Below are 20,679 nucleotides of genomic sequence, written 5' to 3' on the forward strand. Positions count from 1 at the left end.
GAGCGAGCCTCCGAACAGGGTGCTCCGAGGGTGCTCCCCTCGGAATGCGGAGGGGAAGTGCAGCTGGGGTCTGGGGTCCCCCGCTGGAGCACCCCAGAGACTCCACCAGGAACTGCAGACCACTGAGGCAGGTGGCCCGCCCAGGCGCCCTGGCCCCGCCCCCTGGCTGGGTGAGCTACAGGAGGGGGCTCTGGGGAGTGGGGGAGAGCCAGGGCCTGCTTCCTGCTGACTCTGCAAGTGGCCAAGGAAGCACTCAAGGTCGAATCCATAATTGATGAGGACAGTGGGTGTGCTCGGCACTTAGCTGGCCAGGGGTGGGGGCATCTTGGCACAGGCCACGGCTGGTTGATGGGGCTGAGGCTGTGCCTGGCCATGGTGCCAGCCTCCCTGTCACTGAGCTGCTGTGGTCAGGGTGGGGGTGGGAGGGACAAGAAAAACTGCTGAGGTCATCCTCAGGGGCAGGCCAGGCTCGAGTTCCTCTGTGGACAGCCCTGGGGACCCTAAGTGGGCAAGCTGCCCCTCTACTACACCCCTCCCTCCCAGACACCCAGCTGCCTGTCCAGGCTTACCCACTTCGGGCACCGGCGGAGCTTGTCCTCTGTGTCCCTCAGGGCCATCGCATACTCATTGACATCATCGGACACGCCTACCATCTAGAGCACAGAACACCACACACCTGCAGTGACCCTTCTGACCCTCACCCAGGCGTCTCCGGACCCAGCCTGGACCCCAGCCCCGGCAAGCTCCCAACCTTAGGCCCAGGATGGGCCTGAACGGCGCTGGCAGGAACCAGCCTGCTGTGGCACAGGCCCACGTGCAGACAGGCCCCGGCATCCCTGCAGACCCAGGGCACATGTGGGCGCACATGCACACGCACGCACACGCATCCAAACACAGAACCGCACGCCATGCCCTTGGCCCTGCGGTGCGAGACCTTGCCCAGCTGCTGGTGAACGCTGAGGTTGTACATCATGACGGCCCCGTCCAGGACTTCCAGCAGGGAGTTCTCCGTGAGGGGCTGCTCAGGCTCCTCCGGGGGCCGCCCCAGCAGCAGGCCCTCGTTCCAGTGGCTGCCCTCAACTGGGGAGGGGGAGGGGAGGGTCAGGCTCAGGCCACTCCGCTTGTCTCCTGAACCGCTGAGCCAGGACGGGCCTCACAGCAGAAGGGAGCCCTCTGCCCTGTCTGGGCCCAAGGAGGGGCCGCAGGGAGGACACAGGGGAGGGGACAAGGGCAAGGGCCCGCAGGTCAGGGATCTATTTCTGTGGCATCGATCTCCTGCCTCCAAATGTACTTCCCATGCCCTTGAGAGACAGCCGGGCCGCAGAACCGGGGGGCGTGGGAGCCGTCCCGGCTGTGCCCAGGGAGGGGAGTGTAGGGGACACAAGGCTGTCCCGACACCATGCTAGGCCCTGCCTGACACCTACTGTCCTCACGGGTCCTCTGCTCTGCGCTCAGCGTGCGGACCTTCACTTTCTCCGAGGTGCTCAGAGGCCGCCGTGGGGTCATCAGGCTCACAGCCGCTGTGCTGAGGAAGCGGTTGGCCCGGCCCAGGGTTGGAGAGCTGAGCCAGCTGGGCCGGGGCAAGGGCAGTGCACCCCCAATGGCCAGGGCCTGCATGGGGCGCTGTGGTGGAGAGAGGAGGCCAGAAGCCATTCAGCTCCCCAGGACCCAGGCCCCCCACGCAGGGCTCCCTTGATTCATGGGGCTGGGGAGGGGAAGGGCAGGGTCGTGCCGCCGCCTACAGCAAGCTCAGAAGGCCCCTGCCTGAACAGCTGGGGCCCTGTGTGACACCCCTGCCCTTATGAGAGTGTGGGAGACAGACAGACCGATGCGAAGCCCCCTGCCTGCCCCTACCGCGGCACCTGGGCCGCAGCCGGGGACGGCTCCTCATCCTCGTCCAGATCGTCCATGGTGGCTGCCTGGAGCTCCAGCGGGTCGATCAGGATGTTGGCCTTGGAGGCAAGGTCATCTGGGAGGAAGGGCAGAGGGTCTCTCAGTCCAGTGGAGGGGTGAGGGATCAAGGCACCGCTGCCCAGGCCCATGAGAGCAGCACTGGCTGGGCAGGAGGCCTGGCAGGGCCCGTCTCCAGCTGTGCCTGCATCTCCTCCCTGCACTAATCCCTACAATGTCGCTCTCCATCCCTGAGGCCTCTGCCTCGTACAGACTGGGCAGCAGGAGGCATCTCCATCACTGTCAGTCCCTCTGTCTTTGTCTCCTGGGACCTCACGCTTCCCAGCCCCCCCCTTCTCTGACTGTTCCATAACTTCCTTCCTCCTCTGCCCCATAAACAAACAGACACCCAAGGCCACCTAAGCTTGTCACCTCACTCTGCACATTCCCCAGGGGGCCAGGCCCCACCACAGGCTTTGACTGCACCACCTCTGCCTCCAGACCTGTCCTTGGCCCTGGCCAGGCCCCTAGGCACTCAGACATGCCGAAGCTGTCACCTCAGCCTCCTCCTGCAGCCCCTCTGCCTGAAGATGCCCCCTCCCACAGCTTCCGGGTCACCCTTGACTCCTTACCTATACCCATGCCCTCCCCATACCTCCGCACCTCCTTTGTTGCCTGGACAACTGGCCACCCTGTCTCCTTTCTCGGCCCCAGCACCCCATTCTAAACACCACAACCGCCAGAAAGGTATCGTACTCCAGGCTCCACTCCCCTCCCAGCACGAGCCGACACCGCCCTGTGGCCACAGGGCCTCAGACTGCCCTTGAGACTCCTTGGCCTCGTTTCCCAGTGCTGCCTGCCTCACATTGCCTCGCTCGCACACCAGCTGCTTCCCGTCCCGGCTACGCTGAGCCGTTTCTGGCATTCCCGCCTTTGCATGCGCGGTGCTCTCAGCCCTCTGCTCGGCAGCCACTGTGCTCATCCCTAAAAGCAGCTCAGGCAGCAGTTGCACAGCCCCCTCCCACCAGGTGACCTTGTCACGATTCTATGGCCCCCCTCTGTTAGCACACCTGCCCCCCCCACTTCATTACAGGGCTCCCACAAGTCACTGGGGTGGGTGCCGGGGGAAAGGGATAGCTGGATCCAAGACCAAAGGCACAGAGGGCAGATCAGCATCCCTCCACCTGAAGTTGATACTCGGGCGCCCTCTAGTGGACACAGGACTGCTCGACACCCATGGCGGAGTTGGTTCCAAGAGGGCCCTCCACCCAGCCGGGCATCCTGTCCACAGGCCCGCGCTCACCTTTGAGGGTCTTCCGAAGGTGTGAGAGGAGGCCTCCGAGGCGCTGCTGGTCGAAGTAGTCCACCTTACCATTATAGAAGACCTGGGGCGGGACGTAGGCCTCTGCGAGGAGGCAGGCGGCCGGGCCGGCGGTCAGAACCCCACAGGAAGACCCTCCCAGAGGTTGCACCCCGCCTTCTGGCCTAGCGCAGAGGGGGCCCCTGGCATTGGCCACCTACCCTCCCAGGCATACAGCATGGCCTCCCCTCTCTTCCCATCCTCCTCATTTCAGGTCAGTGTCACCAACTGCACAAGTTGGGTTGAGGGGGGCATTCTTGGTTGTGGGTCACTCAGGGGAGAACTAACTGGTCCAGCCCTGTGGGCTACCCCCCAATACAGGGAATGTAAGGCTTTCCCCAATCCCTGAGGACTGTGTCCCACATAAACACAGGGCTCCAGACTCAGAGCCCAACCAAGACGCCCCCTACAAAGGACTGCACAGAGGGCGGGGCAGCCTGGTACTGACGCAAGGAGCCTGTGGGGACAGTCCTTGTAAACGGGCTCGGCAGTGCTGCGGTGCAGAACCGCTGCTGTCGCAGTGGAGAAGCCACCATGGCTGGGGTAGGACGCACCCGGGCAGGGGGCCTGGGACAGCTGCCCCCAGCCCACACTCAGCTGAGCACCGCATTCCAACACCAGGACTCGCCCTGTGCCAGGCTCTACCCAGCTGCTAAGACCCGAGGCCCTGTCCAAACTCACCCTCGCTGAAGGAGGCACGGGGGTTGGCAGCCTTGTACTCATCCCAGTAGTAGCGCAGGGCAGAGATCAGCCGATGCAAGAAGCAGACCATGTACTCAGGGGGGCAGAGCATGGCCATGTTCTGTGGGCACGGGGCATAAGACACGCAGCGGTTCCAGCCCAGAGCCGAGCCCGCTTCCCCATCCAAGGCCTTCCCCAGGGTCCTGGGCAAAGTACTGAGTTAGGTAGGAAGGAGCAGGCGGAAAGGTGGCAGAAACCTGGGGTGCAGACCCTGCCACACAGCCAGCGGCCCGTGGTGGGCTGGCCTAGTGGACACCTACCCCCCGGCCATTGGCATTCTCCTGCAGAAACTTTCGGAACTTGGTCAGGAAGATGTACCTGGAAGCTTCACCCTACAGGGGAAGGAAAGCTGAAGCTGCGACGAGCTAAGGGGGCCGGCAGCAGGCTGGACCAGCTCAATGCCGTGCCAGACCCTGGCCCCCGCCACAGGACCTGGAGTTGGCCTCGCCCACCCGGCCAGGAGCTCATGTCACCATCCCAGAGTCACTCACCCCATTGTCGTCTTTGTTGTTCAACAGCAACTTCAGGATCTGGACCTGTAGCTCTTCCACCACTGAGGGTGAGGTGGGGTGGGGAAGATGACACTGAGCCCTCAGCCCGGCCCTGCCGTGGGCTCCCAGCAACCAGAAGGGGGAGCAGGTGTGGACACAACTCCACCGGCAGGGACCCTCAGCCCAGCCTGGGCATGGTCACTACCAAGCACCCCCAGGGACACGTGCACCACATCCTCCAGCCCGCCCAGGCCCAGGCAGCCCGACCTTCAATGCGTTTCTTGAGCCTCTGGCAGCCCCGTTCGTAGGCACGCCTCCGCAGCCGCTCCTCGGCTGTCTCCTCCTTCACCTCCTTACTGTCTTTGCCCTGGGCAGGGCGAGGGGCAGGGAGGGAAGACGTCAGGATTCCCCCACCACTCTAGCCCCGGGCCAGGGCTGCAGCAGTGGCAAAACTGCTGAGTGTCCCCGGCTTAGATACCCGGGGCCAGGCCTCAGGCCTGCCCTGCCACCCGTGCTGGGTGCTCAGATACCCGGGGCCAGGCCTCAGACCTGCCTTGCCACCCGTGCCGGGGGCTCAGATACCCGGGGCCAGGCCTCAGACCTGCCTTGCCACCCGTGCCGGGGGCTCAGATACCCGGGGCCAGGCCTCAGACCTGCCAACCCTCCCCATTCACCCACCTCCTTGCTGGAGCGATGGGGCCACCAGGTGGTGGGGATGAGCTCCTGCAGGCCGGCCTCCTCCACACGCAGTGGGCTCTTGATGTAAAAGAAGACAGCGGACCGGAGCACGTCGAAGCTGGTGCTCGTCAAGGCAGAGCTCTGCTCACCCAAGGGTGCCCACACATTCCCACAAGTCCTCCCAGAAAGTCCTGCCCAAACTCACCACCTCTGATGTGCCCACCCTAGAACTCCCGCCCCTCAGGTGCCACAGCTGCTCTGTGCCTCTCTCTGAGCCCCCAAAGGGCTGCGGTTGTTGAGCCCAAACCTGGCCGCCAGCAAGTGCGCAGTAAAGGCGTGTCACAGGGACAGATGACTATGAGATAGGCTGGGGAGAGTGCCCATCACCCAGCCTTGTTTCTGCCCCTTGGAGGCTGGAGACCCCAGAGGGAGGACAGCTACTGGCATGAACTTCCCAGGAGACCAAAGCTCGCTCTCCTTCCTATTCTCTCCACCCTTCTCGACATTCTGGGGAAGCAGGAAGAGCTGCCTCCTAGATCTCGGGGAAGCCCCCACCCAGAATGCGGGTCACATGCAGTGTTCTGGCTGCATCTCCGCGCCTCAGCGGCACCCCCGCACCTCCGTGCAGCCCAGGAGTCTACAGCCATCTGGAGGCCCCTGCTCGGGCTCTCTGTCCTGTGGCCCCCAGCCTAGAGAAGGTGCTGGGGGTGGAGGCGCATCCTGGAACCAGGACTCACACACTGGGCGGCTCTGGCGCTCCTGAACTTCCCTGGGAACACCTGGCCAGAGGCCCACTGCCCTCCAGCACCTCTGCTCGCCACAGAGGACACGTGTCTGGTCTAATGGGCAGTTAGGAGGATACAGGACGTTGCTAAGCAGAAACTTGCGGGACTTCTCATGCTTCAAGATGGCGCTGGTGAGCCTCAGGTAGTGGATCTGCGGGGAGGGGGCGCTCAGAGTGGGCGGGGGAGGCCCGGGGGCTCAGGGCAGCAGTGCGAGTGCCCACCTGCAGGCTCAGGTCTGGGACGATGGGGGAGAAGCGGTACAGCCGCAGCAGGGACATCATCAGCTGCTTGAGGCAGTCGTGTACCTCGTAGTCCTGAGGGACAGAGATGCCAGCTGCATGCCCACGGGGCGGGCTCCCGGAGAGCCGTTTCCAAGACCCTTCCGCCCAGCAGAGCCGGGTATCCTGGCCCGAGGCCTGAGCTCGGGGGCCTCACCTCCATGAAGAGCCACAGGAGGTCCAGGACCTGGTGCACCACGGCCTGCGTCTGTGCGGGGGTGCTCACTTCCACCACGCCCAGCAGGAAACTCATGAGCACGGCCTCTACCAGGTACACCTTGCGCTGCACCAAGGGCGGGCACTGGTGAGGTGGTGGCCTTCCCCCCACTCAGGACACCCAGGCCGTGGCATGTAACCAAGGCCAGACGTAAATGGACCCTTGGGTCCCCGTAAGCAATCCCGAGACACAGATGGACCTTCTGGGGTCTGACTGAGACGCAAGAGCCACTGCCCCACAGTCCCTCTGGGCTTTGCCCATGCAGTGCCCCTGGCCGGGGACGTCATTATCCCTTGACCTTCTCTCTAGGACACCCCGAGACCCTCAGCTGGAAGTGTCTCCTCCTTTGCGGGTCCGGAGGGTTATAGTCTCGTGGGACTCCTGCCAGGTGAAGGGGCAGACCTCTCCCACCTGGGCATCCCAGCCCCTACCAGAGGCGCCTGGGCCACGCCTGCCTCTTCCCCTCCCAAAGGCCCCTCACCAGGAGCGGTGCAAAGCGCTGGAAGATGTGGGCCAGCGTGAGCAGGATCGTGGGCTGGCCTTGCAACTGCCACTCGGAGCTTTGCTTCTCCAGCAGCCGGCCCTCCTATGTGTGGGGAGGAGAGGACTGTGAGGGGCCGAGGGCATCAGAAGGTCCCCGGCCCCCCCAGTCCAGACCCGGGCTCACCACGGGGTCCAGCTCCACACCGAGCACTGCCCGAAAGCAGCCCAGCAACCTCTGTGCCCGCGCCAGGTCAGCACGTGGCGGGTCCTGCAGGGGCCGGTAGCCCGCCGCTGGGTAGGTGCCCGAGTTAAGCCGGCTTCTATGGCGTCTGTGGTTCTGACCACCTGCGCCTCCACCCCCCAGCCCCTGCCCCCCGTGGAGAGTCAGCCAGCCAGCCTGCCCTCAGCCCCCTTACTCTGCAGGGTGACACTGCTTTGGCTATTCTGGGCTCTTCGTCTGCTCAGCTGAGACAATGCAGGGACATACTAACAAGGCAACCCCAAGAGCTGCTGTCCTCGGTGCCTGCCGCAGCTGGACCCTACTCTACTCACTCCTGGCAGCAGCCAGGGCCCACCCCCCACCCAAAGGACTCCTGGGGCAGGGAGGCCCCCTCTCAGCTTCCCCAAGGCTTGCCAAGCAGCTCCACAGCCTTCTTCCCAAAAGGATATCGCAGAGGACGGCTGCCGAAGTTGAAGGCCACCGACTCCTTGAAGGAGAGGCTGATGGCTGGGAAGTAGGCCATGCCCGGGCCCATAGATATGTTCTCAAAAGCGGTGCCCAGGGACACGCCATTCCTGCAGCAGACGGAGGGCCTGTGAGCCAGTGCTCAGCAGGCTGTGGCCGACACGGGCGAGTGAGACGGCCCATGGAGGGGCTGTCCACCCGTCAGCTCCCCCTTACAGGGATGAGGAAACCAGGGGCAGTCTGGGGAGGCCCCCCAGGCCAGGTCTGGGGAGAGGCAGGAGACTCACAGGCAGAAGGACAGAGTGCCATCGTCCAGGTCAATCAGGCAGCTCACGATGTCCCCTGCTGCCCACGCCTGCCAAGGGGGAGGCCTTACAGCGTGCAGGAACACGGCAGCCTGCCCACCATGCCTCTTGAGCTGCGTCTCCTCTACCACCCAGGGGAGACTGGCCACAAGCACAGAGGACCTGAGTCCACCAGGGACTGTCCCCTCCCTGGTGCCCTACAGTCCCTCAAAGCTGCTCAGTGGCTCCTGACAAGCTGTGGAAAAGGACATGGGGCGGACAGGCTCCGGGGGACCCAGCCCTCACCTTGCCATAATTGGTCGTGGTCACGTTCCACTTGCGCACCCGGTTGCCATCATAGGCATAGGAGTTATGTGTGTCTCCAACCCCCTCCTAGGGAGGAAGGCCTGTGAGGTCCAAGGGAACTGGCAGGGGCAAGGCCAGAGCCCACCTGTCCCCAACCCTGGACCCCCATGGCTCTCGAAGAGGCAGCTGAGGCTCTGAGGAAGGAGTGAAGGCTGTTTTTCGGGCTGGGTTGCCCTGGGGTGGGGTGGGACCCGTTCCCCTCCAGAGGGCAGCAGGGGGAGCTGCAGTAGGAGGTCCCCCTGGGAGGGCCCTCCCCCATGTACCTCCTGATTGAAGTGGCAGTTGATGGTGCACCAGCCGATCTGCATGAGCCCCTGGGAGGAGATGAGCACCTCGTAGATCCACTTCCCTGTTAAAAGCCAAGTCAGGCCCAGCAGGTAAACAAAGACTGCCTCCCTCCTCAAGCCTGGCCCCTCCAACATCCTCCCAACTCCCTGGACCACAGTGGGGCATGACCTCACCTTTGTACACGCATGTGGTAGAGCGGATTGTACCAAAGTTGCTGTGTCCAATCACCTGGGTGAAAAGCAGGTTGGTGAGCCTCCTCCCAGGCCCAGAGTACCTTTGTGTGGGAGAATGCCCCATTCCCAGCTCAGCCTGCCTTGGTGGTACAAGCCTGCCATGGCCAACACTGCACTGTGCCCGAGCAGGGTGGGAGGGCCGAGGCCTGTGTCAGCAGGGACTATGGGCCAGGAGCATGATGAGAGGGGCTCATGGCTACACTGGGAAGAGCTTGGGGCTGCAGTACCTCCAAGAGGGTTTCAGGGTACGCAGGGAGGGTGTGGGGGCTGAGGACTCAGTGGGCTACATCAGGAGGAGCTTCTTGCCCTCACTCACCCCCAGGAGGTCATCATCCACCAGAAGAAGCCCTTCAAAGCCACCCGTGTGGTCCAGGACCACAGTAGAGGGGCCAAGTCGCCCTTCCACCTGTCCTGAAAAGAGGAGAGGTGGGTGTGGGGTTGGGCAGGGCACAGGGTCTGAGAGAATGCAGAGTGCACTGAGCACAGCAGGGCAGCTCCAGGGCCCGCCAGACCCCGGCTCTGGCTCCCCCAACCCCAGTCCAGAAGATGTCACATACCCTCGCTCTCCTCATCCTCACTGTCCACCTGTAACAGCTGGTCCAGATGCTCTGGCAGGTTCTGGAAGTTCAGGGATTTCCTGGGGAGAGTAAGAGGCTGCAAGGGGCCCAAACGTCCCTGAAACCAGCCAGATGACACTAAACCCCTCCCCTAACCCCAGCGCTCTGAGCTTCAGTGGGTGGCTGCCTACACTCTAGAAAAAGGGTTGTGCCTTGCTGTAGATTCTAGTGTGCTGGGGGTCAGAAGGCTAGTTTATCTGCTAAACTAAAGATTATGACTAGTACAATTTGGTGCGCCTCAGGACTATTAAAAAAAGAAGAGCCCTCTCTAAGCCTTAATTCCCTCATCTGTGGAAAGGAAGAACAGCTGTCTGTCAGAGAAGCTGTGAACGGTCTGGGGAATAACGTGGACCCCCTGCATAGCCTATGACCTGCCCACTCTCGAGGTGGCCATGTTGACTCCTCCTGGGAAAAGAAGGCTGGGACAAATGCTGGTCCCCAAGGCAGTCGGTACCAAGGACAGCGAGTCCAGCCCTGTGGTTCCTTTCAGGGCAGGTTTCCAGTCTCCTCACCACCCAGCGAGGGGAGTCTGTGCGTGGAATCAGACATGTCCCGGCAGTAGGAAGGACTCAGCCCTGTGCCGCTGGCTGGCTCTGTCCTGTACCGACCTGCACAGGCCAGGAGAGCACAGGGCCTGTCTGCCCCGCCAAAGGGGCTGGGAAATTTGTCTGAGTGGTCCCCTCGTCCTCCCAGCACACATGCCCAGAGGGCTCGGGCTCACGTCAGCCAGCCCCACCCTGAACTCAGCTGCTAAGAATAGCAGGGAATGGGGTGGTGGAAACTAGATGTCTCAGGCAAGGCCCGGTGCCCATCTGGGTCCCGGCCATAGACTGCCGGCACCTGCTTTTCCACCTCTAATCCCAGCTCCGACCACCTTCACCTGCCTAAGAGTAGGGGCTGGAAGGGGACGTGGATGGGCCAAAGCTCCCATTCTTTGGCAAGGTCACTTCAACTCAGGCTCAGGGGCCACTTGCTCCTCCCCAGCTGTGAGCTATGGCTGACCCCGCGTGGCAGAAAGCGGAGACCCACAAAGCTGCATCTCCATGTGACTATAGGGTGGTGGCCACGTAAAAGGGCGCTCAGGCAGGAGTGGTAGAGGCTGCAGCCAACCTCATCTTTGAATACCCCAACGGTCCAGGGGTACAGGAGGCTTCAATAGTTCTCCCTGGCCCACACTACGGAGGGCTTCTCTGGTCTTGTCCCTGCTCTCAAGAGCAGCTGTGGGCGGGCAACCTGAGACTTCGCCAGCCTAAGTGCCCGCAGCACTACCCATCTGGCCAACCCTAGCACTTGCCTGCCCTTTCTGGACCTCCCAGGTCTCAGCCAAGGGTTCTCCATCCACACAGCCACTGACTGATGGCCCTGCCACCTGCCCTCCCTCCTGGCAGCCGCAGCGCCAGTGGCAGCAGGACCATTTCTAGTATCACATGAAGTAGGGATCAGATGGCCCTGGGGACAGGCCAGGCCTGGGGCTGGGGTGGAGGTGGGCAGCAGCCCTCCGGAAGCAGGAACTCCTTGGCCACCAGGGCCACCGAAACGGAACAGGCAACAATGCTGCCCTTTGTGCCCACCCAGAGAGCAGAGGTGGTGAGAGACAGTACAGCCCACGCTGGCAAGAGGATGAGCAGTCAGGACACCCGGGCCTCCCAGCAGGGAGGCAGAATTTGCAAGAAGTAATTTAGCAACAGTCTTAAAAGTGATTGCAGTTCAAATACTCTAGCCACATGAGTCCGAGCCTGGGTTCGGAATTCATAGCACTGTCTACATAGAAACCCCTTCCAAACCAGGTTATGGCTAAGGCCCGACCCCTGGCCCTAAAAGATGCCCACCGGGATAAAAATGTAGTGTAGAAAAACACTCAGGGAATACCGTTTTAATGAAAAAATAGGATGTAAACTTCTATATACTTGTGGAGGTGAGGGCTATGCCCATTAGCTTGACAGTAGTCACAGGTTATCCATATTAACTCCCTCTAAGTGCATGCCCGTTTACTGCATGTCAATCATTCCTCAATAAAACCTTAATAAAAAAAAAGGACTGAGAGTGGAAATTTTATTTTCAATTATTTTTAAAAAGTGTTTATACAGCAGACCACATCGACCGTGAGATAGAGGAACCCTGCTCCAATAGTCGTATGAGATGACAGGTGCTTTTCGCTCTCCTAAGTTTCTGTTAAACACACCTGTAACTTTGAAGTGAATTAAAATTAAATGCAATTAAACTTACAAGGAAAAGGGGCTGGTGAGGTCTGTACTTTGTAGATTCAGGCCGAGGCTACGGAGGGCCAGGGAGGGGAGAGGTGTAGGCAGGTGCACAAGAGACCAGATGCTAACTGTGGAGTAGGTGCTACACTAAGCGCTGGCCGTGCACCACCCCTCAAACTCACACAACTCCATCTCAAGGAAGGGACCAGCGCTGCCAGGAGAGGAGGAAGCGGAGTCCAAAAGGCAGACACTCTAGCCAAACATCTCACAGCCAGGAGCGGCAGCGAGAACGGAACCCAAGCTAGCCTACCCACAGCCCAGGCCCCATTCCCCACACGCGGCTTCCAGCCTCTGGTCTGGTCCTGCTGAAGGAGGGGGACTACCCACCAGGCCATACCTGCTGGCGGCTATGGTGGGTGCGTGGTCAGGAGAGGAAAAGACACGGTGCAGGTAGTCATTCAGTAGCTTTTCGTGCACAATGCCTGGGCCACAGGTCAGAAGGGAAAGAAGGGTCATATGGTCAGTGCAGCTCTCAGCTTGCTGGCCACAGAGGCTCCTGGTCCTAGGCCAGCCACAGGGTTCAGAAGAGCAGTCCCATTGGGTGCACTGCTCCATGGCAACTGGTGAGAGGGGCTGGCTGACAAGTATAAGGGGAACAGCAAGGCCTGAGGCTCAGTGGATCTGGGACTTGGCCTTTGTCTCTTTCTTCTCCTTCCCTCCACACAAGGAGTCTCCTCCCAGCCCTGCTGGCCCTTACCTGTGACCCTGGATTTCTCAGCGTCTGAGGTCTGCCTATAGCTCTTGCGGGAGAAAGACATGCCGGACCCCTTGGATGCCATCCTTCATCTCTTGTGGGCAGCCAGTGGTCCTGGGGGCTGAGCCAGGGGCACAGGCTGTCTATCTGAAGACAGCCAAGGGCTCCCACACTGATCTCGGTCCTAGGGGGGCAGGAAGGCTTGGGAGCAGATGGGGCCAGGTGCATGCACACTTACAGAGGTGCCAACACAAGAAAGAGGAAAGCAGGAGCTCCCAGCTTCCTACATAGGGAGGGAGGGTACGTAGGACCCCATGAAACAAGCCCATGTGACAGAGCCCCACCATGTCCCAGTGCTCAGCACAGGGCGCCAAAGAGCAGATGCCAGATATATGTTTGTTGAACCAAACTAAATGCCTCGACCCTAGGGAAATCAGACCAAAGGTCCAAGTGAGGTGTTCCATGAGCAGAGCCTCTGTATCTCTCTTAGTCATAAGCCACACTGGGGCCAGCTCATATCCAGAAGATACAATATCACACAGCACATTTCCCCAAGAGTAGTCCACCTTCCAGGGCTTGGTGCCATCTTCAGCTACAGGTCCTGCTGCCACTCAATGCCAATACCTCCTTCCTCAGCTCCAGGATCCCCTTCTTTTGTCCAAAGTCCTGCTAGTTTCCTCGTTCCCACTCACACACACAGCCTCCCACTCTGTCAGGGCCCCGCACCAGCACAGCACTTATCACAGACTGTCGCTCTTCCCACTGCTGCCCATCGCTCACTGGGGTTTTGCTACCATTGCTTTAAAAGCTGCAAAGTCGCTAGTGTTAGCGTCCTTGTCTAAAGCTGTCCCGTCCAACACTGGAGCCACTAGCCACATGTGGCTATTCAACTTTGAATTAAAGTTAAACGCTTTTTTAATTCAATTGCTCAGTTATATTAGCCACATCTCAAGGCTTCAGTGGCCATATGTGGCTAGTGGTTGCTGTTGTGCATACTGAAAATAGAGAACACTTCCACCATCCCCTAAAGTTCCATTAGACAGCGCTGCTCTAGAGCCGGGCCCTCTAGCACGGGCCGTAGCCAGCACTCCCTTCTCTGCACCCCGGTCTCTTATCTCACCCCACACAGGTCCTGTGCTCCCATCACACACCCTTGTCCATTCCCTGCCGCACCACGCCTGCCTCGGAAGGTGACTTTCCTGCCCTGCCGCCTACCGCGGGCCTTCCACGGGCGTTCATGACCGCTGCCCATCTCACATCACAACAGGTGCATGACAGACCACACGCGGTCACTACTGGATCAGCACACCTTCCAGGCAGACATCCACTCTGGCTCTGGGTGTGTTAGGTACTGAGGACCCAGGTGAGAGGCAGACTGACTCTGCTCGGGAGCTGCCTGCCAGGTCCATCTTGCTCAGCCCCGCTGAGAGATCCAGGCTCGGAACAGAACCGACCCCATCTCGGAGCCCAAGGGCGCGGAAGGCAGTGCATGTCTCCCCTAAGTCGCCTCCGCCCGGCCCAAGATAGAGTATCCTCCAGGCCAGCTCCAGCCCGGGTCCCGCAGCTGAGACCCCCGCGCGGCGAGCACTCTTGCACTGGACCGGCCAGGGCCGCGAGGGGAGCCGCGGGACCCGCCCAGCTCGGAGCCGGGCCGCCCCTCACTCACCCCCAGCCTCCGCCGCGGCGTCCCGGCTCACAACATCCGCCCAGCCTCTCGGCTACGGCGCCCGTTCGGGGTCAAACGGAGAACGAGCTGCGCACGCGCATTGGCCCGGGACTGGCCTCCGCCAGGGGGCCCCTTCCACCGCCTCCAGCCGGGTTGTTCCCGGCCTCTGCTTCGCTGGACCCCCGGTCCCGCAGGAGAAGCTCCTAGCTAAGTCATGTGGTAACACAATGTCCTAACTCGGAGCTCTAGGCCGCCTACCCCAACTCCCACCTGTACTTGAAGACCTGGTCAGTATGTCCCCCAAGGCGGTCTCAAAAACTGTTCCCCCCAGGTCCCTGCTACCTGTTACATTCACTTCCTTTCAGGCCAGATGGCTGGCCTTTCACCTTCCCTGGGATGGCACCTCTGGGGGGGAAAGGCTGTCCTCTCTGGGCTCTGCTGTGGGGGATGTGGGGCTGAGGCAGAAGAGTAAGAAGCCAGGAAAATGCCTTGGCAAGTGGAATGGGGAAACTGAGGCAGACAGGTGAACAAACTGGTTAAGCAATTTACAGTCAGATATAAAAGTTCACTGCTCTAGAAATAACAGCTAGGCCTCAGTTGTAATTAAGCTTCAGGCCCAGAAAAGCAGCAAAACCAGGTGGTTTTTGACTAATAACCCCCACGAAAGGGCACACCTGGGGAAGCTGATGAATATTCTATTAAACTCCTCCCCTGAACTCCCAGCCTGCAAAAACCCTCAAGACAAAGGACCCAGAACAGGCTCTCCCACTCTGAGCAAGCCTGTGCCTTTTCCTTTCCCTTCCCCCTCTTCTTTTCCCACAGGTATGCCTCTTCTAAGCTCTAAGGGGCCCCAGAAGATTTGCAACCAGGGGAGCAGTGGGCAACAGCAGCTTGTCCTGGGCTAACCCCCTGAACCTGTCTCCAAGGTCCTCTTTCTCTGACTTCCCAGTGTAGGCTCACTCCTTTCCCATAAGGTTTCTGTTTCTAGAGAGCCAAAGCAGCCCCACCTAGACTTTCCATTGTTGCTTTTTCTATTCTAGGCCCTTCCTTGTTTCACTGTCCCCAGCTTTAGTAAACATACTCAAAATCACCTGGACTTAAGCTGTGAAATTTTTCCTGCATGAAGTCAAGTACCCACACACTATTGGCTGGCCCTAAGCAGACCCAAAGGGCTAGGACCCCTTTCTGGTAACTGGCCCAGCTGCCTACAGGTGGAGCTGATAAGACAGAGAAAGGGGCAGCTGCTTTGGGGGTGGGAGTGGGGGGCTGGGGCTGGGAACACTCCTCATTTTCCAGGGGAAAACAGGCTCAGAAAGGTTTAATAACACCACCTAGGGGCTATAACCCAGGCATCTGGCAGCAACTGAGTCTATACTGCCCTTCCCTTCAGAGTAGCCTAGGCTGCAGGGGGACTCCATCCTCACCCCATGGCACCTCAAGGGTCCTGACTGGCCCTGGACAGGTAACTCAGTGGTTAGAGCATTGTCCTGATACACCAAGGTTGCAGGTTCCATCCCTAGTCAGGGCACATACAAGAATCAACCAAAGAATGCATAAATAAGTGGGACGACAAATTGATCTCTCTCTCAAACTCAATAATAATTTAAGAAAGAGTCCCTATCGAACCTTTCCAACTACATAGGGAGGCCTCTCAGGGCCTAGCTATGCCAGAGTAAGGGTCCTTGCCCCTCATCCAGGGGAACTGAGGCCTAGCCCCACCCCCATTCCTATCACTGGGTCTCAGGTCAGGCCCTAGCAGGCCGGCGGTGTGGGTGTGGAACCAAGGCCACCCAATCCAGTAGAAACAGGTTTCACAATTTCCCGGATGGGGCTGTGTGGGTCACAGTGCAGCCGCTAGCTAGGAGGATGGGGTGGCTCCCATTCCTGCTCCTTCTGATGCAGTGCCCATGGACCCCTGGTGAGTATGTCCCCCACCTCGATCCCCATCTGCCTTTAGGAAGCAGTCAGCCCCAGGCCCCTGCTATTCAAGCCGGGCAGTCCCAGGCATACAGATACACACTGCCTACTTAGGCCTTCGTTAGAATGTCTGCTGTGGCATTGAGTCAATGTTGGGAACGAACAGAGGCACACATACAGGCAGTTATCCCCTACCAGCCTTGTCTAACCCTCTAACCTAGCATATGCCCTTGTGCTGGTAAGAGTCAGAATGCCTGGGTTAGGCCTCTGCCTGGGTAGTATGACAGCTTTCGGCCTGGCATTTTCAGCTGAGAGATGAAACAATTCTATCGGGCATCACCACTTCCCACTGCTCTCATAGAATGTATGTTTTAGATCTGAGCCTGGTGCCTTGCCTACAAAACAGTGGTACAGGTGATACCTACCGGGTCTGGGCCTGCTTCTCCCACCCTGTACAGTGGTCTGACCCATGAATATGGCCACAGAGTCCATCCCAGAGCTTTGATCTCTCAAATAAACAAAATGTGGATGTGCTGTTTGTTATACATTAACTGACATGCATGCCCACCTCGCAGGGCAGCGCTCCCCTTTGAATGACTTCCAGGTTCTACGGGGTAGGGAGCTGCAACACCTGCTACATTCAGTGGGGCCTGGCCTTTGGCAAGAGGATGTAGCAGATGCCGAGGAGTGTGCAGGGCGTTGCGGGCCCCTACTGGATTGCAGGTGAGTGGTGATAGGGCATAGGGGGCAGAGGAACAAAGGGACCTGGGCACTGTGTGACACTATGTCTCCTCTTCCTAGGGCTTTCCATTACAATGTGAGCAGCCGTGGTTGCCAGCTGCTGCCATGGACCCAGGACTCACCCCACACACGGCTGCAGCATTCCGGGCGCTGCGATCTCTTCCAAAAGAAAGGTGAGCAGCTGTGGAGAAGGGTGTTCACGATAGGGGTGCTGGGGCCTCAGACCTGGTTGATGTGGGTCTATTGCTCCCAGACTATGTGCGGACCTGCATCATGGACAGTGGGGTCAAGTACCGGGGCACCGTAGCCATCACCACAGGTGGCCTAACTTGCCAGCCCTGGAGCCACAGGCTTCCCAATGACCACAAGTGAGATGGATACCTCCTTTCTGTCCCTGCCGGTGAGCACCTGCCCCCAGCATGCACTGTATTGCAGCTCTCTGCACCCAGGTATGTGCCCACACTCCAGAATGGCTTAGAGGAGAACTTCTGCCGCAACCCCGACAGGGACCCCAGAGGTCCCTGGTGCTATACGACAGACCCTGCTGAGCGCTTTCAGAGCTGTGGCATCAAGTCCTGCCGGGAAGGTAAGAGACTCTGGGTCGAGCCTGGGGTGGGAGGAGCATACCGGCATACCGGTCCACAAACCCACACTGCCCTGTGTCTCCAGCCGCTTGCGTTTGGTGCAATGGAGAGGACTACCGCGGCTCAGTGGACCGTACCGAGTCAGGACGCGAGTGTCAGCGCTGGGACCTGCAGCGCCCGCACTCGCATCCCTTTGAGCCCAGCAAGTACGCCTGGGCTGGCGCAGCGCCTCGGGGACTAAGGGAGGGGAGGACCCCGGTTCCCAGGAGCGGGGTCCGACATAAAGCAGTAATAGGGGTCAGACAAGGCCTGTGTCCCAGGGTCTTCTTGTTTACGCGTCCCCAGGTTCCTTGACAAAGACCTGGACGACAACTATTGCCGGAATCCTGACGGCTCGGAGCGGCCCTGGTGCTACACTACCGACCCGCAGGTGGAGCGAGAGTTCTGCGACCTCCCCCGCTGCGGTAGGACTTGAGGCCTGGGCCTGAGAGGCACCTGGGAAGTGCGGGGGCGTGGCTTAGTGGTAAAGGGGAGGGGCTTGGCGTGACCAGCGGGGGACCAGCTGGAATGGGTTTCGGCCTCAGCCCCAACCTGGGTCTCAGCTCTGGCTTGGGCTCCGATCGGCCTCGGTCCTTCCAAGGGCCCGAGGCACAGCCGCGCCAAGAAGTCACGACGCTCAATTGCTTCCACGAGAAGGGCGAGGGCTACCGGGGCACGGCTAACACCACCGCCGCGGGCGTGCCCTGCCAGCGTTGGGATGCGCAGAATCCACATCAGCATCGTTTTGCACCCGAGAAATATGCGTGCAAGTGAGGTGGCGGGCTGTCGCCGGGGCATACTTCTACAAGAGCTCCCGGGGCGGGGCTTGAGGAGGGCGGGGCCTGGGGCGGAGTCGGAGGCTGGGCTCCAGCTGGAGGTGGGCTGGAACCCACCTGCCCTGAGTCGAGCACCTGCCCAGGGACCTTCGGGAGAACTTCTGCCGAAATCCTGACGGCTCGGAGGCACCCTGGTGCTTCACATCGCGGCCTGGCATGCGGATGGCCTTCTGCTACCAGATCCGGCGCTGCACCAACAACGTGCGACCCGAGGGTAAGGCCCAAGCTGGGCTGGAGGCACCTAGTGACAGAGCTCAGGGGAGAACCGTATGACAGCCGCCCCCTCCCGCCCGCCCGCTGCAGAGTGCTACCATGGCTCGGGGGAGCAGTACCGCGGCACGGTCAGCAAGACCCGCAAGGGCGTCCAGTGCCAGCACTGGTCCGCAGAGACGCCGCACAAGCCACAGTGAGTTGGTCGGCGCCTCCGGCCCGAACCCTAACACCACATCGTGGCCTCTCAAATTGGAGCCCCGCGAGGATGTGGGATGATCCTGCTACGATTTGCTCCCCTTCCCACCTAGGTTCACGCCCACCTCCGCCCCCCACGCGAATCTGGAGGCGAACTTTTGCCGGAACCCGGACGGGGACAGCCACGGGCCCTGGTGCTACACTACGGACCCAGGGACTCCGTTTGACTACTGTGCACTGCGGCGATGCGGTGAGCGCGGGACACTCCCACAGGGCTCCGCACCCAACTCTATAGTCAAAGGCTGGCTTGCTAAACTGAGTGAACTTGGTTCTTTCAGATAACGATCAACCACCTTCCATCCTGGAGCCCCCAGGTACCGACTTCGGCCAGGCGTGGCGGGGAGGGGGGGCTTTGTTTCCTATCTATCCCATCTACATACAGTGGGGGTTTCATCCGGCCCCTCCTACCCCCCAGACCAGGTGCTGTTTGAGAAGTGTGGTAAGAGGGTGCCTCGCCTGGACCACCGCAGCACCAAGCTGCGTGTGGTGGGGGGCCAGCCTGGAAACTCACCCTGGACAGTCAGCTTGCGCAACCGGTGAGGCACAATGGCCCATCTCCCCAGGCGAGGGGCTGCGGCTGGGTCCTCTGTTTATGTCATCAGAGGGTGCGGAACTTCCCCTAGCCTCAGAGGTCCTAGCCGAGAGATGGCAGGTCCAGTCTGTGGGCCAGGACTCACTGGAAGGGTGAGGAGTGACCAACCCCTACTCCTCCAGGCAGGGTCAGCACTTCTGTGGGGGGTCCCTAGTGAAGGAGCAGTGGGTACTGACTGCCCGGCAGTGCTTCTCCTCCTGGTGAGCTTCCCTTGGGTTTGGGGATCCACCTCTTCCCACCCCCAAACCTTTATCTTCCCCTTAGTCACCTTCCCCAGGCAAGCTGACAGGTGAGCCTGGGGCAGTGGACTATAAATCATGACTGAGCAGAGCTCCTCTCCCAGCCACGTGCCTCTTCTGGGCTACGAAGTATGGTTGGGCACCATGTTCCAGAACCCACAGCCCAGGGAGCCAGGCTTGCAGCGGGTCGCAGTGGCTAAGATGATATGTGGACCCTCAGACTCCCAGCTCATTCTACTCAAGCTGGAGAGGTGTGTGACAAGTCTAGAGGGCATGAAGTGGGGCTGGGCCTCATGGCCTCAGGCCCTGAGTGCTCAATTTCTGCTAAAGACCTGTGACCCTGAACCAGCGTGTGGCCCTGATCTGCTTGCCCCCTGAGCGGTACGTGGTGCCCTCAGGTACCAAGTGTGAGATTGCAGGCTGGGGCGAGAGCAAAGGTAAGAGCAGTGCGGGGGCAAGGACTGTCTGAGCAAGAGGGCCAGAGCTTCCTCTCATCCCCTTTACTGTGTATACTATACAGGGAACAACACGGTCCTCAACGTGGCTTCGCTCAATGTCATCTCTAACCAGGAATGTAACATCAAGTACCGAGGACGTGTACGTGAGAGTGAGATGTGCACTAAGGGACTGTTGGCCCCTGTGGGTGCCTGTGAGGTCAGTGGCAGGGCCTCTGCCCAGCCGGGGTGGAGTGGGGGTGGGACTAGTCTCTGCCATGGCCCAGGCCACTCACCAGTTCTCCCACCTTCCAGGGTGACTACGGGGGCCCACTTGCCTGCTTTACCCATGACTGTTGGGTCCTGGAGGGAATTATAATTCCCAACCGAGTGTGTGCACGGCCCCAATGGCCAGCAATCTTCACGCGTGTCTCTGTGTTTGTAGACTGGATTCACAAGGTCATGCGGCTGGGCTAGGCCCAGCCTCGATCTCATGTACTTTGGGAAGGACAAAGCTTCCTGTCAGACATAAAGACACCTTTCCTCTTTACACCTGTGCAGGGTGCTTCTTAGCCTCTGTTTCTAGGGAATGAATTGGCAACTCCTTGCTAGGGCCTGGGTTGCTCAGGCCCTGCGCACCCTGGGCTGGGGCGATCTGACCTCTAGGACTACCTCAGCCTGTGGGTGTTGTGAAAGGGCAGGGCCTCATTAGTCCCCTAAATAAACCGTTGGGAGAAGAGTGGTGTGGGGCAGTTTCTAATAGAAGGGGTTGCAGTAGAGGGAGCTAGCCTGGTGGAATCCCACTTGGC

At 60.2% G+C, this 20,679-nt stretch overlaps 2 protein-coding genes across 3 annotated transcripts in view; one reads left to right on the forward strand and one right to left on the reverse strand.

The window, feature by feature from the left end:
- The window catches only part of RNF123 (ring finger protein 123), a 26,419-nt gene extending 12,333 nt beyond the window's left edge, over window positions 1-14,086 (reverse strand). Inside the window, exons 1-25 of one of the 2 annotated variants that reach the window (XM_066245733.1) lie at window positions 14,021-14,086; window positions 12,358-12,475; window positions 11,998-12,082; window positions 9,337-9,416; window positions 9,096-9,190; window positions 8,720-8,774; window positions 8,522-8,607; window positions 8,199-8,285; window positions 7,896-7,963; window positions 7,593-7,718; window positions 7,108-7,222; window positions 6,922-7,026; window positions 6,381-6,506; window positions 6,167-6,259; window positions 6,023-6,096; window positions 5,161-5,278; window positions 4,750-4,849; window positions 4,483-4,544; window positions 4,252-4,323; window positions 3,932-4,052; window positions 3,194-3,295; window positions 1,863-1,969; window positions 1,425-1,623; window positions 935-1,080; window positions 570-653 (exon numbers count right to left, since the gene is read on the reverse strand). In XM_066245733.1, the coding sequence (XP_066101830.1) occupies window positions 570-653; window positions 935-1,080; window positions 1,425-1,623; window positions 1,863-1,969; window positions 3,194-3,295; window positions 3,932-4,052; window positions 4,252-4,323; window positions 4,483-4,544; window positions 4,750-4,849; window positions 5,161-5,278; window positions 6,023-6,096; window positions 6,167-6,259; window positions 6,381-6,506; window positions 6,922-7,026; window positions 7,108-7,222; window positions 7,593-7,718; window positions 7,896-7,963; window positions 8,199-8,285; window positions 8,522-8,607; window positions 8,720-8,774; window positions 9,096-9,190; window positions 9,337-9,416; window positions 11,998-12,082; window positions 12,358-12,439 (2,388 nt within the window). In that variant the 5' untranslated portion in view covers window positions 12,440-12,475; window positions 14,021-14,086. The remainder of the gene's footprint in view (window positions 1-569; window positions 654-934; window positions 1,081-1,424; window positions 1,624-1,862; window positions 1,970-3,193; window positions 3,296-3,931; window positions 4,053-4,251; window positions 4,324-4,482; window positions 4,545-4,749; window positions 4,850-5,160; window positions 5,279-6,022; window positions 6,097-6,166; window positions 6,260-6,380; window positions 6,507-6,921; window positions 7,027-7,107; window positions 7,223-7,592; window positions 7,719-7,895; window positions 7,964-8,198; window positions 8,286-8,521; window positions 8,608-8,719; window positions 8,775-9,095; window positions 9,191-9,336; window positions 9,417-11,997; window positions 12,083-12,357; window positions 12,476-14,020) is intronic. The other variant, XM_066245734.1, reaches the window with a different exon arrangement.
- A 1,738-nt stretch (window positions 14,087-15,824) lies between these two features.
- Window positions 15,825-20,420, forward strand: MST1 (macrophage stimulating 1). The gene is given in 19 exon segments (XM_066244505.1): window positions 15,825-15,852; window positions 15,855-15,938; window positions 16,513-16,660; window positions 16,739-16,851; window positions 16,932-17,046; window positions 17,128-17,264; window positions 17,348-17,468; window positions 17,608-17,726; window positions 17,903-18,071; window positions 18,221-18,351; window positions 18,441-18,543; window positions 18,659-18,795; window positions 18,884-18,919; window positions 19,021-19,141; window positions 19,320-19,397; window positions 19,541-19,687; window positions 19,767-19,873; window positions 19,957-20,090; window positions 20,186-20,420. Coding segments are annotated over 19 exon segments (2,169 nt in total). The 5' UTR covers window positions 15,825-15,845; the 3' UTR covers window positions 20,348-20,420.
- Window positions 20,421-20,679: the final 259 nt, after the last annotated feature.

Source organism: Saccopteryx bilineata, chromosome 10, assembly GCF_036850765.1.
Source record: "Saccopteryx bilineata isolate mSacBil1 chromosome 10, mSacBil1_pri_phased_curated, whole genome shotgun sequence".
Classification (NCBI taxonomy): Eukaryota; Metazoa; Chordata; class Mammalia; order Chiroptera; family Emballonuridae; genus Saccopteryx; species Saccopteryx bilineata.